This window comes from Hemitrygon akajei, chromosome 6 (assembly GCF_048418815.1).
Source record: "Hemitrygon akajei chromosome 6, sHemAka1.3, whole genome shotgun sequence".
Lineage (NCBI taxonomy): Eukaryota > Metazoa > Chordata > Chondrichthyes > Myliobatiformes > Dasyatidae > Hemitrygon > Hemitrygon akajei.
The window spans coordinates 103,236,272-103,250,899 of NC_133129.1; the positions used below are offsets into that span (position 1 = coordinate 103,236,272).

Sequence of the window (14,628 nt, forward strand, 5' to 3'; positions counted from 1 at the left end):
ATAGAAAGAATACAAGACAACAAAAGAGTTGCAGGGTATCTGAAACTTTTCCCCTCCCCAGAATCAAAATACTGACTGTATATTTCCCTCAATAGATGCTGTCTTACTGTTAAGTTCCTCCTGTATTCCCCATCAAATAGCAGTTAAGGTTGGTCAGTCTGAGTTTTCAAGTTTGAGATTATAGTTCAGATTCATTTACTTTGTGTAATCGAAACAAATTGAAATAGTCGCTTTTGTTTACAATCAACTAGGGATGGGCTGGGGGCAGTCCACAAGAGTCACCACACATTCCAGTGCCAACATAACCACCATCTTCAGCAGAACACACAACACAATCAATCAAACACAATAAGACCCATTTCTTCCACCCACCCACCTACACAGTCCTACGCAGAGTTCAAAGTTAATTTATTATCAAAGTATGTATACATTATACAACCTTAAGATTTGTCTAACAGGCAACCAAAGAACCCAAACATATATTTAAAAAAACTGTCTAACACTCAATGTGCAGAGAATAAAAACCATATCATGCCCATTAAAAAAACCATAAATTAAATAAAATAACCCATAAAAAAAGACCGTTGAAAACCCAATGTGCAAAGAACAAAAATCAAGCAAACAGTAACCGCAAGCAAGTAGTGTTTCTGAACTTAAGTCCACAAGAAAGTCCTATAATTCAGGACAGAGCCAAGTAAACGCCATGTTGCAGTGATCTGTACCGGCCCATACCTCACCTCAGGCATTGACACCCTGACCTTTTCAATCTGGCCCAGCGCTCAAATCTCCATCCGAACAACAGGTTCTGCCATTTGGAAACTCCAGACTTCACCTGTAAATCTCCATCCAAACATCACCATACACTGGGGCCTGGGCCCGACCTTTCACACTCTCAGTGACAGGTCCGCAGCCTCAGTCTTGCCACATCAAATTGCCTCCAAGTCCAAAGGGAAGCTACAGACCATCACATGTAATGATCATTTGCCAGAAAACGTGCGGCTAACAAAGTATTTAGTTGCTTTCCTTGTTTCATTAGCCACCAGCCAGAAGTTGCTGAGGGTCACAAGTGCCATTATTGTTAGAGAGAGTGTCCTGGGACAGGGAACAGGTATAAATCACTTCTAAAGTACACACAGGCAGAGAGCTTAATACACAGAACACAGCTCTGAAGTTTTAAGTGAAAGGTATATACAGTATACACTATTTTCCAGAGGACTGATTGGTCTCCCCAATAATAACAGAGAAAACGATAGGGTGCTGCAATCTCCTCCGCCTTTCAACACGATCACTGCCCAGTCTTGTCATGGTCATTGCTATCTCCCTTGCTGATCCCCACATGCCTGGTTTGTTCAGTAACCAAGGATCTACCCATTCCAGTTGTGATGGCCATCAACTGTCCTGTGGGGGAGAAAGTCAGGAGATGACAGGTGTTGTTACTGATAACTTCAGAGGGCACTTGACCTTGACCTTGGATAGAGTGAAGGTACAAAAACAACAAACTACTGACGCTAAGAAACTGAAATAAAATGCTGGACACACTCAGCAAGTCGGACAGGATCTGTGGGAAGAGACAAGACTTTAACCTTGTGAACATAGAACATTACAGCACAGTACAGATCTTTCAGAACTCAAGTTGTGGCACCGTATTAACCTACTCTAAATCAACCTAGCCCTTCCCTCCTACATCATCCTCATTTTTATTTCATCCATGTGCCTAGCTAAGAGTCTCTTAAATAAGCCTAATGTATTTGCCTCTACCACTGCCCCGGCAGCACATTCTCTGTGCAAAAAACCTACCTCTGCCATCTTCCCTATACTTTCCTCCAAACATGTCAAAAGTCTCACATATCCACATGATTTATGTCTCTTATCTTGTATACCTCCATTGAGTTACTTCTCATCCTCCTTCGCTCCTGAGAGAAAAGCCGTAGGATACTCAACCTGTTCTCATAAGACACAGCGGTTCTATTATTTTCCATTTTTCTATTTCATGAGCCATCATTCCAATAATGACACTGGACAATACAGCCCAGAAATGATGATTAAAACAATTTCAATCTGTGTTAGACTTCAGAAGAATTGAACTACTACACGTTAGAAAGTTGAATCATTTTTCAAAAGTTCCAACTAGAGTTTACAAGAACAAAGGTCATGTAGTCACACCTGATCAATGGATGACTCAAGATGAATGGAAGCCAATCTCCCCATCAAGCTTGTGCCAGCTCTTTGAACAAGCTCTCCAGTTAATACTGAAAAATGTCAACCCCTCCCCCTACAGTCTGGCAAAATCTGTTCCAATCTTCAATGAGAAGACTGTCACTCACCGTGCAAGTCACCTGCATTTAGACTCACTCAAACTTGGGACTATGCCAGCAATCACCAAGACCACATTTACACACACAGACTGGCAAGTATGTGTTACGAAAATGGCTGATAAATCTCATTAATTTTCCAGAAATAGAGATAAGACCATAAGATATAGGAGAATTAGGTCTCTCGGCCCATCAAATCTGTTTTGCTATTCCATTATGGCTGATTTATTATCCGTCAACCCCATTCTCCTGCTTTCTCCCTGTAACCTTTGATTAGACTGCTCAAAGCCTAATCACATTCCATGCTGTGTATTGACCCACAGAATGATTGCTGGACTCATCCACGGATTTATTGAAGGTATCTATTACACAACCTAACTCTTGGGCACAGTGCTGGCAGGAGTAGTGAGTCACTGTTTAATAACAGTTTTGGTGGGCACAGTATCACAATATAACAACAAGGTACAGTAATGCTGGTAAGAGGTCTGTCAGTGTACAACAAGAACATAAAATATAGGATATAATTAGGCCATATGGCCAATTGAATCTGCTCTGCCATTTCATTATCTCTCTCAACCCCATTCTCCTGCCTTCTCCATGTAATTCTTGATACCCTTACTTATTAAGAATGTAACAATCTCCACTTTATATATACATAAAGACTTGGCCTCCACACCTGTCTGTGGCACCACCCTATGGCAAACGAAATTCCTCATCTCTGTTCTAAAGAGATGTCCTTCTATTTTGAAGCTGAGCTCTCTCCGTGTTCACTCTATCTAGACCTTTTTGACATTCACACAAAACGCTAAGGCCAGGCAGCATCAATGGAAGAGAGTGCAGTCAATGTTTCAGTCCGAAACATCTATGGAAAAACATCTACTGTACTCTTTTCCAGAGATGCTGCCTGGCCTGCTGAGCTCCTCCAGAATTTTCTGTGTGTTGCTCGGATTTCCAGCATCTGCAGTTTTCTTGCTTTCAATATTCAGTAGGTTTCAATGAAACCCTCCCTCATTCTTCTAAACTCCAGTGCGTACAGGCCCAGAGCCATCATATGTTAACTGTTTCTTTCCTGGGATCATTCTTGTGAACACCAGACAGGCACAAGTCTAGCACAGTCACAATGTTGGTCGGCTTGGATGTATCACCAGCTAATCCAAAGGTACGATACTGATGGATACAGGGCTCTCACTACGGAAGACTGGGCTACAGTGCTGGTGGATACACACTTGTCTCAGATTCTGTGTATCAATATATTAAACCCGAGGCAAAATGCGTTTCTGATTAGCGAACAAAAAGCAGAGAATTTATGCTTGAGTGAAGGATGCACGTTTACAATTTCAACAAAAGGTCTTCTCTATAACTTGACACAGTTTGCAATTGACTGTGAAATCGGGTATGTATGTAGGCAGAGGATTCAAACCATACTCAAGGTCAGAGAATGCCCACCCCAGCTCTCAATCTTTTGCTGCAATTTGACATATTTTAGAACTGCTTGTTCTATTAAAATAGTTCCAGTAACCTTACAGTGTTTTACATAAACATGCATTCTGCACTTTAAGTAAACCTGTCAATCATCAGGCCATGCCACTCAGGGATTTGTGCTGGTATTATTTTGTGATTATACGTGTAGTATGTACTGTGTTTTGCACCTTGGCCCCAAAGGAACGATGTTTCGTTTATCTGTAAACACAGGCATGGTTGATTGATAATAACAGCCACAAGATATAGGAGCAGAATTAGGCCATTTGGCCCATGAAGTCTGCTCTGCCATTTCATCATGGCTGATCCATTTCCCTCTCAGCCCCATTTTCCTGCCTTCTCCCCGTATCCCTTCATGCCCTGACTAATCAAGAATCTATCAACCACTGCCTTAAATATCTCAATGACTCTGTCTCCACAGCTGTCTGTGGTAACAAATTCCACAGATTCACCACTCTCTGGTTAAAGGAATTCCTCCTAATCTCTGTTCTAAATGGACCTCCTCCTGTCCTGAGGCCATGTCATCTGGTCTTAGACTCCCCCACCATATAAAACTCCTCACTAAATCTACTCTATTGCAGCAGTGCTCTATAACTGATCCTCAAAACGTTAACATGGGAGGGGCTCATCTCCTAACATCCTTGCACACACAGAGAGGGAAAGTGGGAGTGGGTATGCACAACGTGACAAACGCCCACCGTTCCAGATGCTGCAAATATCATCGTCCCTTATTCCCTTATTCGCTGAGTGAGCGTTTAGTGGCCCTTTCACACCCCTCAACCAACCCAATCTTCCCTATTCCCACCCGGTCACCAACCACACACGTATCCCATGTCTCTGAAGACGACGCCCCCCAAGGCAACGATCCTTTCCCACGGGCATATCCCCAAACCCCAAGGGCCCCAAATTCAAACTCCCGGACACGGCCACCTCGCCACTCTTTTCCCTGGGCGGCGGAGCCGCTCATACCGTGCGCACAAGACTCTCGCCGCCGTCGGTGCCCACCGAACTGTCACCTTCAGACTCCACATCCTGCAACCGCCGGCCGAAAACTTCGGTACAGCGTGACGTCACTGCTTCCCTCGGTATAACCGCATGCGTGCTCGCGTGGCATGCTGGGGGATGTAGTTCTACTAAGACAGAAAATGCTCGTGAAACGCAGCAGGCCAGGCAGCATTTATAGGAAGAAGTAAAGCTGACGTTTCGGGTCGAGACCCTTCGTCAGATCTATAGTTCATTTGTAGGCTGAGTTGGGCGGAAAGGCACGAGAGAAAGAGATGGATATGGATGTGAGGAAGGAAGGGAGCAGGCAGATGAGCTTCAGTGGGTGTGGGGGGAGGAGCAGGTTGAAGGGCTTCAGAGGCTGTGAGGGGAGGAAAATGGATGGGCGAGGGAAGGAGCAGGCAGATGATCATCAGTGGGTGTGGGGGGAGGGAGATGGATAAGTGAGGGAGGGAGCAGGCTGAGGGGCTTCAGGGCCTGAGGGGAGCAAATGTATGTGAGGGTGGGGCAGATAGATTTGTGTTAAGGTGGGGGGTGGGTGGTTGGCGAGATGATGTGAGACAGTCAGGTGGAAGGGGCCAAAGAAAATTCAGGAAATTATTGGAGTAAAATGTCCCCAAATGTGTGGGAAAATCTGAGGGGAGGGTTGGATGGAACTGATGGAAAAATAAAATGGGATTAGTATTGGATCAGTGCAAATGGTCAGCATGCATTCGATGGGCCATGGGCCTGCTTCCCTACTGTGTGACTCTTTTGGGACAGTGAGATTGTCTAAGGGCAGAACAGTAACAGGTGGGTCATTTGCTTTGTCCAAATACACTTTACCATTAAATATTACAGGTTATATCTACTCCCATTTACTCCAAGGATTTTGGTTTGAGTAATGGTGTATCTACCTGGGTCACATTCACACCTCTCACAACAAGGGGTTGCAACCAGAGATTCAGAGATCCTGAACCCAAACAGTGCCCAAGGACACCACGGGAGGGGTGGCACTGTGGGAGGGGCGGAACTGAGGGAGGGTCACACTGTCAGAGCTCTCTCTCCTAAAGTTGACAATTTGTTGTAAAATCGCTGAAGAACGGCTTTGGAAAAGCCAGAAGACTTTGGAGTGTGGAGTATTATCTTGGTAGTGGACTGAAACTGTTTCCTAGAAGGATTTTGTTCGGTGAAGTTTTTCAGTACACGTCTCTGGGTGTTGAGCAGTGGGTGTGGCTAGCAGATTGCCAGAATTTCAAATCTAGCTGCTGGGGGTGGCGACGGATTTATTCCATTTGTAACAGTAGGAAAACCCTTCTGCTTGGATAGCCTAGCCCAAGGCGACTGAGTGAAGAGAAATTGACTTTGGAGCAGCCAAGTGAACAGCAGACTGCCTCTGTACGACGGTGCTGAGGTTTTCAGCATCGCATGGACTTCCCTGTTTATCCACTCCTTTTTACCCCTCTGTTCTGTCTCGTCTCTGAACTGTTTCTTTTCAACTTTGCTGGCATTCTGCTGGGTGTAGACTGTGTAGCATCCCAGTGGTGGTGCTGAACTTTTGAATTCAAAATGCGTCGTGGAAGGTTGCAGTTTCAAGATGTCCGTGCCGAAGTCAAATGCAGAGACTGCGGGGTTGGGAGTTACAGCTCACAAAGAAGACCGCGCGTTCAAATTACTAACTTTAAAGAAGGCTTACTTCAGTTGGTAGGAATGCCACAATAAAAGCCACAGGAGAGACTGTTGGAGGTCGTGAGGGCATTGTTTGGGATGGGAAAATGATTTTCTATTTGAAGTTGGCGAGGGGTTTGTTTTTGGCCCTGAGTCAGGTGGTAAGGGTGGGGAGGGTTTTTATGCAGGTGGATCCAGCATTGCCTCCATGCAGATGGTAATACCCTCGACACCCATTCCCATTTCCCTGACATGGCCTTCCCCTACCTGCGCTCCCTAGGTGAGGTGGGATCAAAAATAACCCCAATAGGGTTCAGGGCTATCCTCCAGCTCTGAGAGGACAAACTCTGCTCTCACAGCCTTTACTGGGGGTAAATCCTCCCCCTCTCATTGTTCCTGATCTCTAGGCTGCCTCCATCATTTCAGGCCACAGATCAGCTGAGGGACGCTGACTCCATTCCAGAGGCATTTCTCATTTCAGTGCCGTTGCCTTGTATAGCTGGATGGGGTGGGGATGCCAAGGGACCACTTCAGGTACATTTTTATTACCATCCTGTAGGGTACAGGTCACCTGAGGTGCCATACTGTTAAAGAGTTTAGGCACACGCTGACCCTCCCTCCAGCTGTCCCTCATCCTGTCACCCCCACTGTGCCACCGACTGGAAGTTGTGGTTGGACACGAGGCGAGTGACGGTGAGGATGGGTTCAGGTGGCAGGCAGGAAGGCAAAAAAGAAGAAAGAGCATCTGAAGGCTTCTCCCTCAGAGAAGGAGCAGGTGGTTGCTGTTGAACTGAGCCCGGAAGGTCCCTTGGTTCCTGGAGAAGTTGGGGTCCCATGGCTCCTGGGAAATGGGCTGGAGACTAACATGCAACCTCTGGGCTGGTGAGCAGCGCCACTGTAAAGGAGCCGTGTGGGAAGGCAGACTTGCCTTTAGTTGAGACTGCGCACTCAGAGCACGTGTTCTCTGGGGAGGGGCAAAGCCCACAGAACAGGAGTTGCCTGTGTGTACTGGTCTCCAGAGGGATTGGTTTTCCAGATTGTTGCCTCAATCTAGACTAAGTGCCCTGGTGAGGAGCCTCTAGTCCAGAGGGCAACCCTGTATCACCATCCCACTCAACTAATCAGAGAGAAGGTGAGGAAGGAGGGGACTCCTCTGGTGCTGATTCTGGGGAGGGTGACAAGGGTGAGGAGAAGGATACGGCCCAGCAGGCTCGCATCCTGGCTGTAAGACGATTCCGAACTCGGAGGTGGAAGGCCTCCCTCTGTAACTGGTCCTGGGGCTGGGGTTGTGCTGGTGGGGGAGAGGGGGGATCTCTTGTTAGCGCCATGGTCACGTCGGGTGTAGATGATGATTGCTTGGAGGATGACGAGCATGTGGGATGCGGTGAGGGGGAAGAGGAGGACTCTATTGAAATCAAGATGGTAGACTTCCTCAACTGCAACACTGAGTGACAACCTGTCCCTGTGGAGGAGATCCTACGGTTCATAAAGAACTACTGGAGGAAATTTCAAGGCCCAGTTGGCCACTGATCAATGGGCGGGTCTGCAAGGGGTTGTTCAGTCTATCTGCACTATCCTTCAAAAGAAGGGGAAGGGGGACGGTGACCTGCAGAGAGAGGCACCAGTTTAAGAGTCGCCTGGAGTCTCTGGAGAAGATGAGTGGGGTCGAAGGAGAGCTCTGCTCCTTCTTCCTGGGGCTCTGGTGAGGGGTCTCAATAAGATGCATAACAAAATTAAATGTTGCAACCCTTAACATCAATGGTGGTGGGGTGCTCTCCGCAGATTCCATCATCTCTCTGGCTTCCAGGACAGGAGATATGCGGTGGAGGAAATCACAGCATCCCCAGAGGGTGAATCCACCTTGCTGCTGGAATGGCAAGGGGGTGGAGGGGGTCCACTTCTGGCGGGTGGCCATCTTGTTGACCCCTTTATTTCTAGCCTGAGATATTGCAGGTTCAGGAACTCAAGCCAGGCTCCCGGCTTCACTACGCCATACGCCAGGATGGTTTGTTGATGCATTTTGTAAAAGTGTTCACCCCAGAGCCTGGCCCAATGCGGTCGTGCCCTTTCCGAGAGGTGTCTGCGTTGTTGGGGGTCCATAGATCATATCGAGTGCGATGTCCTGGGAGGTGAATTCCACTTTGGAATGAGTGCCAGCGAAGGAGGTGCTGAGGCATCTGCAGCTTGAGAGATCCCGAGGTGCTTACGTGAGGTCGTGGGTCCACATGCCTCACCCTTCTATGAAGGGAGGCAGACTTGTGGAGCTGTTGGCAGAGGATAGCCCCTCTGTCATGGATCCAGCAAGAATTGTTGTGGAAGTCCATTCCTGCTTTGAGACTCTATTCTCACCTGACCCATGCAGTGAGGATGCACGCAGGGCTCTGTGGGAGAACTTGCCAGTGTTAGCCTTGTGGATGCAGAGCGGCTAGATGCCCCACTATCTTTGGAGGGGCTGACCAGAACCTCCAACCAGCGGTGGAGAGACAAGACCCTGGGACGAGATGGGTCGACTGTTTAATATTTCTAGGCCTTCAGGGACATTCTAGGGGTTCATTATGCAAGGGTATTGGGGGAAAGCCCGGCAACTGGTAAGATGCCTCACTTGGTGCAGAGCAGTTGTATCCCTCCTGCCAAAGAAAGGGGATCTCTGTTGCCTGAGGAATTGGCTCTCAGTATCTCTCTTCAGTGTGGAGGTTAAAATCTTGTCCGAGCAATGTCCGATCATCTGGCTGAAGTGGTCCACCCTGACCAGTCCTACATAGTCCCAGAGTAGTTCATCCAGGACAGGACAATATCCATCTCGTCCAGGATCTGATCTACCTGTGCCATGAGGTTGGTCTGTTAGTCATCTTTCTCTCCCTTGACCAAGAGAAAGCGTTTGACAGGGTGGACCACAAACAACTTTTTGGGCTTCTCCAAGTGTTTGGGCTCAGGCCACATTTTGTAGCCTGCATTCAAATGTTGTACACTGCTGTGGAGTACTTCATGAAGGTTAATAAGATCATAAGATATAGGAGCAGAGGTAGGCCATTTGGCCCATTGAGTCTGCTCCGCCATTCAATCATGGGCTGATTCAATTCTTCCAGTCATCCCCACTCCCCTGCTTTCACTCCATACCCTTTGATGCCCTGGCTCATCTAGAACCTATCTATCTCTGCCTTAAATACACTCAATGACCTGGCTTCCATAGCCACTTCTGGCAACAAATTCCATAGATTTGCCGCCCTCTGACTAAAGAAATTTCTCCACATCTCAGTTCTAAAAGGACGTCTTTCAATCCTGAAGTCATTGCCTCTTGTCCTAGAATCCCCTACCATGGAATTTGCCATATCTAATCTGTTCAGGCCTTTTAACATTTGGAATGTTTCTATGAGATCCCCCCTCATTCTCCTGAACTCCAGGGAACACAGCCCTGGAGCTGCCTGACATTCCTCATATGGTAAACCTTTCATTCTTGCCAGATGTTCCTCATACGATAACCCTTTCATTCCTGTTGAGTCCTCAACAGTGCCCTTGTGCTTTGGAGGGGTTGTATCAGGGGTGTCCCATGTTGGAGCAGTTGTACTCCATTTGTGTGCCTTCTCTGTGAGAGGTTGTATCCAGAGATACCGGCCACGTGACGGACGCACTGCCATCTGGCTGGTCGGAGGACAAACCACACGCCAATCAACATTTGGTCCCTCCCAACTAATCAATGCACACCTAAATTATTGGTCACCCTAATTAGATTATCTCGCCCGGCCCCATGCTATAAAAGGTGAGACATGTGCCTAGCTCGCTCTCTTACAGACCACCTCATTGAAGGTAAGTGCATTGATTTATGTTTGGGAAGGTTTATCGTTTGTCCTGGTAAGGGAGCCACAGCTATCCAAGGTCAAGGGGGATAGCTGTCGTAGTGCTTTTCCCTTGTTCTTTGTATGTGTAACTGTACCCTGTCCCCACACTGCTTTCTGTGTATTGTACAGCCGACCCGACCTTCCCCACACGTGTTAACCCTAAGCGTTTTTTGTTAGAATATTGTAGTTGCTTGTGTTGACCCAACTTCCCCTTGTAAATAAATTCCTTATTATTAAAACTGTGTGTGTCCAGGCCTCTGCTGTTGAGACTCAAAGAACCAGTTATTTTCCATCACAACAGAGGTTAATGGGTCTGCTTCAACGCAAACCAGACCTGGAGGTCGTCCTTTCTACTTGATCCGATGACATCTTCCTCATGTTCGCCGACCCTGATGACTTGTAGAGGATGTGAAACTGCCAGCATATCTTCTCAGCCATATCCTCTGCAAGGTTCAGTTGGGAAAAGTGTGTGGGCTCCTGGTGGGTCAGTGGAGGGGTTGAGACCCTGTGTGTAGAGCACCACACATCTACTTGGGGATCTACCTCAAACTCAACAGAGGAGACCTGGCCGGCGAACTGGCAGGATTTGAAGACGAAGATCTCTGCCTGGCTGGGACGCTGGTCAGGCCTCCTTTGTGCAATTTCATACAGCAGAATGGTGTTGGTTATAGAGCAGCTGGTCGCCTCGATGATATGGTACTGGCTGATTACTTTAGTCCCACCCAGTCTCCAGGATCCAGAAGAGGCTGGTAGACTTCTTCCGGGGCAATAGAATGCAGTGGGTCTCTGCTGCAGTCTTGAGTCTTCCGATCACGGACAGCGGTCGGTCACTGTGTGTGCGTACCCAGTTGGCAGCTCAGCGTCTCAGGACCCTGCAGAGATTCCTGTATAGCGACCACCCTCCAAGATGGCATGAGCTGGCAATGTACTTTCTCCAGCGGAGACACTGCCTGCAGGATGACACGCGGCTTCCAGCAGACAGCATCAGCCACGCCCCTTTGAGGGAACTGCTTCACTTCTGCCGAGTTCTGCTGAGGGTGTGGAGTCTAGTCTCGGTGCTCCTGCACTGGAGGCAACAGTGTGATCCTAATACAGTGGGTGTTGGGGGGTCTCGGGGGAAATGGAGGGGCTCCGGCTGCACTACCACCGGAAGTGCTTATCGGACCCAGGCCTCCGGATGAGAGGGTCCCACGTGACGTGAGCCATCCTGCAGGGGTGCCCGTTGTGCCCATCCATGACACTCCAAAGCATTTCTTGTACGGGCTGCTCTTGTACACCTTTAACTTCTTTGGCTTCTTCTGCTGTGTGGACTCAACTTGCCGGTCTGTGTTCCACCTGGCAGGAGAGGAGGGTCCCAGTGGAAATTTGTTTGTGCAGGGCTCCTTCCCCTGTACATTGGGGACCTGTGGTGGAAGGTCGCGTTGGGCTGTACCGTGCAACAGGTTCACTGACCCCCCCCATCCCCTGTCCATTCTGTGGGGGGAGTCAGTGTACCTCGCTTATATGGAGGGTGAGAGGTTGCAGTCCCAGTTTGAGTGTCTGAAGGGGATGCTGCTCAGGTTCTGGATCACTTCAGCCCCGTGCTCCTCGTACACGGACACCCAGTACGGGGGGGGGGGGGGGGGGGGGGGTGGGGAGGGTAGGTCGCGAGGAGGATCTACTGGTGGGCTTGCTCCTGGTCCCGGCACAGATGGCCATTCACGGGTCGAGTTGGCGGAACGTGGAGGGCTCTGCCCGGGCTGACTGCCTGCCCCTCTTCCGAGGAAATGTTCGTGCCAGGCTGTCCTTGGACAGGGAGCACATGGTCACAATGGATACAGTGGGGGATCTCCTGGAGCGGTAGGGAATTACCCCCAGGGAATTGACTGTTTTATAGACAGTAGTAATCATATCTTAATCTGAATGTACTCACTGTCTTGTAAATTCTGATTGTGTGCACCTTGTGTATTTACTGTATAAATAAACTTCCATAGTTTTGTAAAGAAAAGCTCCCACTGTGGGTGGGGCAGTACTAAGTGAGAGTTGCACTTGGGGAGAGTCACAATGTGGTGGAGTGGTGTTGGGGTAGATCTGCACAGTGGGAGGGGAAGGTGAGCCATTGATCTGCTCTGTCGGAGTGGTATTGTGGTACATCCTCTGGATGAGATGGTTTTCCCCCAGTACCTCTCCACTGCTCCAGACTAGAAGTGATGTGATTTGAAGAGAAAGTACCACCAAGCCACAACTTCCAGCTCTCAGCACTCTGTACAATTTGCAAATGCCATGTACTGTGCAGTCCTCTCCTCTCTCTGTCCTCTGAGGGGACTGAGTCTGGCAGTCACTGAAAACCACAGTGGTACCCAATGCAAAACTCTGACTTCTGCAGCTAGCTTTTTCACAAAGCATTCTGGGAGCTGTAGTCCATGTAAAACTAATCAGCCTCTTCATTTTAATGGTTTAAAATAACAGAATGAAGTTGTTTAGCACCACTATAGAAATTGCTGTGCTCTACTGAAAATGTACAGATTGAGGTAGAAGTGGATAAAGGGAGCAGTTAAAATGAAAGCTGCATGTTTACAACTGGTTTAACTACAGGTTCCAGCTGGCATCTCGGCTCATCCACATGCACCACTGGTCGCAGCTAATGACAACTAATTCTAATCCTAGATTGATAACAGGATGAGTGTGGAACAGAGCAAGCATTCTGAAGCATGGTAATCTCCAGACAAGGTAACGAGGCCTGCAGAACGATGGATACAAACTTGTACTTATTTTAGTTGGAGTGCCCTCTAACTTCTGAGGATTAAACAACTTTTAAAATCTTCCTGCAGTTCCCTTTGCCTGAGGTATTCTGGTTAGTTGATGATATGTGATCAGGGAACGTTTGACTGTTTGTCATGCCAGTCTGACCTACGTTGCTTTTGCTCTCTAGATGCTCACAGAGTTCTGCGGGAGATGCAGGTACACCAGCCACACATGGATCCAGCCCAGGACGATATCTTCAAGACAAGGACAGAAAGGCTGCTCACCATTTTTCGCAGTGATCTCTTCCAGGCTCTGCTGGGTATGGGTAATGTTCTATTTGAAGATACAACATAGTACAGCACTGTACAGGCCCTTTGGACCACAGTGTTGCACCAACCTTTTAACCTATCCTAAAATCAAGCAAACCCATCCCTCCTACATAGCTGTCTATTTTTTCTATTATCCATGTATCTGTCTAAGAGTTTATTAAATGATCCTAATGTATCTGTCTCTACTACTGCCTGTTGGCAGAGTATTCCACACACTCACTGCTCTCTGAGTAAAAAAAAAAACTACCTCTGACATCTCCCCTATACTTTTCTCCAGTTGCCTTATAATCATGTCCCTCCACTGGCAGTGGCTGTTTCTGCCCAGAGAAAAAGTCTCTAGCTGTCCATTTGATCTATGCCACTTAACATCTTATACACCTCTATCAAGTCACCTCTCATCCTCCTTTGCTTCAGCCCCAGCTTGTTCAACTTATCCTCAAGTTTATTGGAACTGTGTGAAGGTGCCCCACTCTCATCTTGTTGTGCCATACATTCCTAGGGTAGGTACAGCATGGGTTGTTCTGTATATTGTGAACTTGATTACTGGTGAACTTTAATGTTTCAAGACAAATATGCTCTTATCTGAAAAATCAGAAACAAAATGTAGATGCTGGAAATATGAAATAAGAATGGCACGGTAGTGTAGTGGTTAACAGAATGCTTTACAGTGTTGGTTCAATTCCCTCCGCTGCCTGTAAGTTTATACATTCGTCCCGTGGCTGCGTGGGTTTTCTCCAGGTGTTTTGGTTTCCTTCCACAGTCCAAAGACGTACCAGCTGCTAGGTTAATTGTCCTGTGATTTGGCTAGGGTTAAATAGGGGAATTGCTGGGTGGAAGGGCTGGAAGGGCTTGTTCCATGCTGTATAAATAAAAAAATAAATAAGAAAAGAAAATGTTGGAAACAATTGAGTCTGGATGAAGGGTCTCGGCCCAAATCATTGACTGCTTATTCCCTTCCATAAACGCTGTTTGACCTGCTGAGTTCCTCCAGCATTCTGCTATGTTGCTCTGGATTTTCAGCATCTGCAGAATCTCATGCTTTAGATTAAAGAAACGGGCAGGTTTGACGTCACTAAGGAGCTTATGAAGCGTTAAAGAGCTTGCGGGTTCCTTAGTGTCAAGCAATGCTGATTATACTGTAACTGAATATCTTCCAGCACCATCAACAATCTCACATTTAGAAAAATTAGTTAATAGGACTTCTCTGTCTGTTTCCCCATATGGTTAAAGTATTCTTCTGTAGGCTCTAGAGATGAGGAATTCCATTAGCCAGAGGGTGGTAAATCTGTGGAATTTATT

At 47.5% G+C, this 14,628-nt stretch overlaps 2 protein-coding genes across 4 annotated transcripts in view; one reads left to right on the forward strand and one right to left on the reverse strand.

The window, feature by feature from the left end:
- Positions 1 to 4,879, reverse strand: part of LOC140729828 (very long-chain specific acyl-CoA dehydrogenase, mitochondrial-like) — a 113,681-nt gene extending 108,802 nt beyond the window's left edge. Inside the window, exon 1 of the mRNA XM_073050041.1 lies at positions 4,761 to 4,879. Within this exon, the coding sequence (XP_072906142.1) occupies positions 4,761 to 4,822 (62 nt within the window). The 5' untranslated portion in view covers positions 4,823 to 4,879. The remainder of the gene's footprint in view (positions 1 to 4,760) is intronic.
- An 8,065-nt stretch (positions 4,880 to 12,944) lies between these two features.
- LOC140729370 (disks large homolog 4) overlaps positions 12,945 to 14,628 on the forward strand; it is a 731,896-nt gene continuing 730,212 nt past the window's right edge. For 2 of the 3 annotated variants that reach the window (XM_073049034.1, XM_073049035.1), the window contains exons 1-2: positions 12,945 to 12,985; positions 13,188 to 13,319. In XM_073049034.1, coding sequence (XP_072905135.1) covers positions 12,967 to 12,985; positions 13,188 to 13,319 — 151 coding nt within the window. In that variant the 5' untranslated portion in view covers positions 12,945 to 12,966. Of the gene's footprint in view, positions 13,102 to 13,187; positions 13,320 to 14,628 lie in introns of all 3 variants that reach the window. The other variant, XM_073049036.1, reaches the window with a different exon arrangement.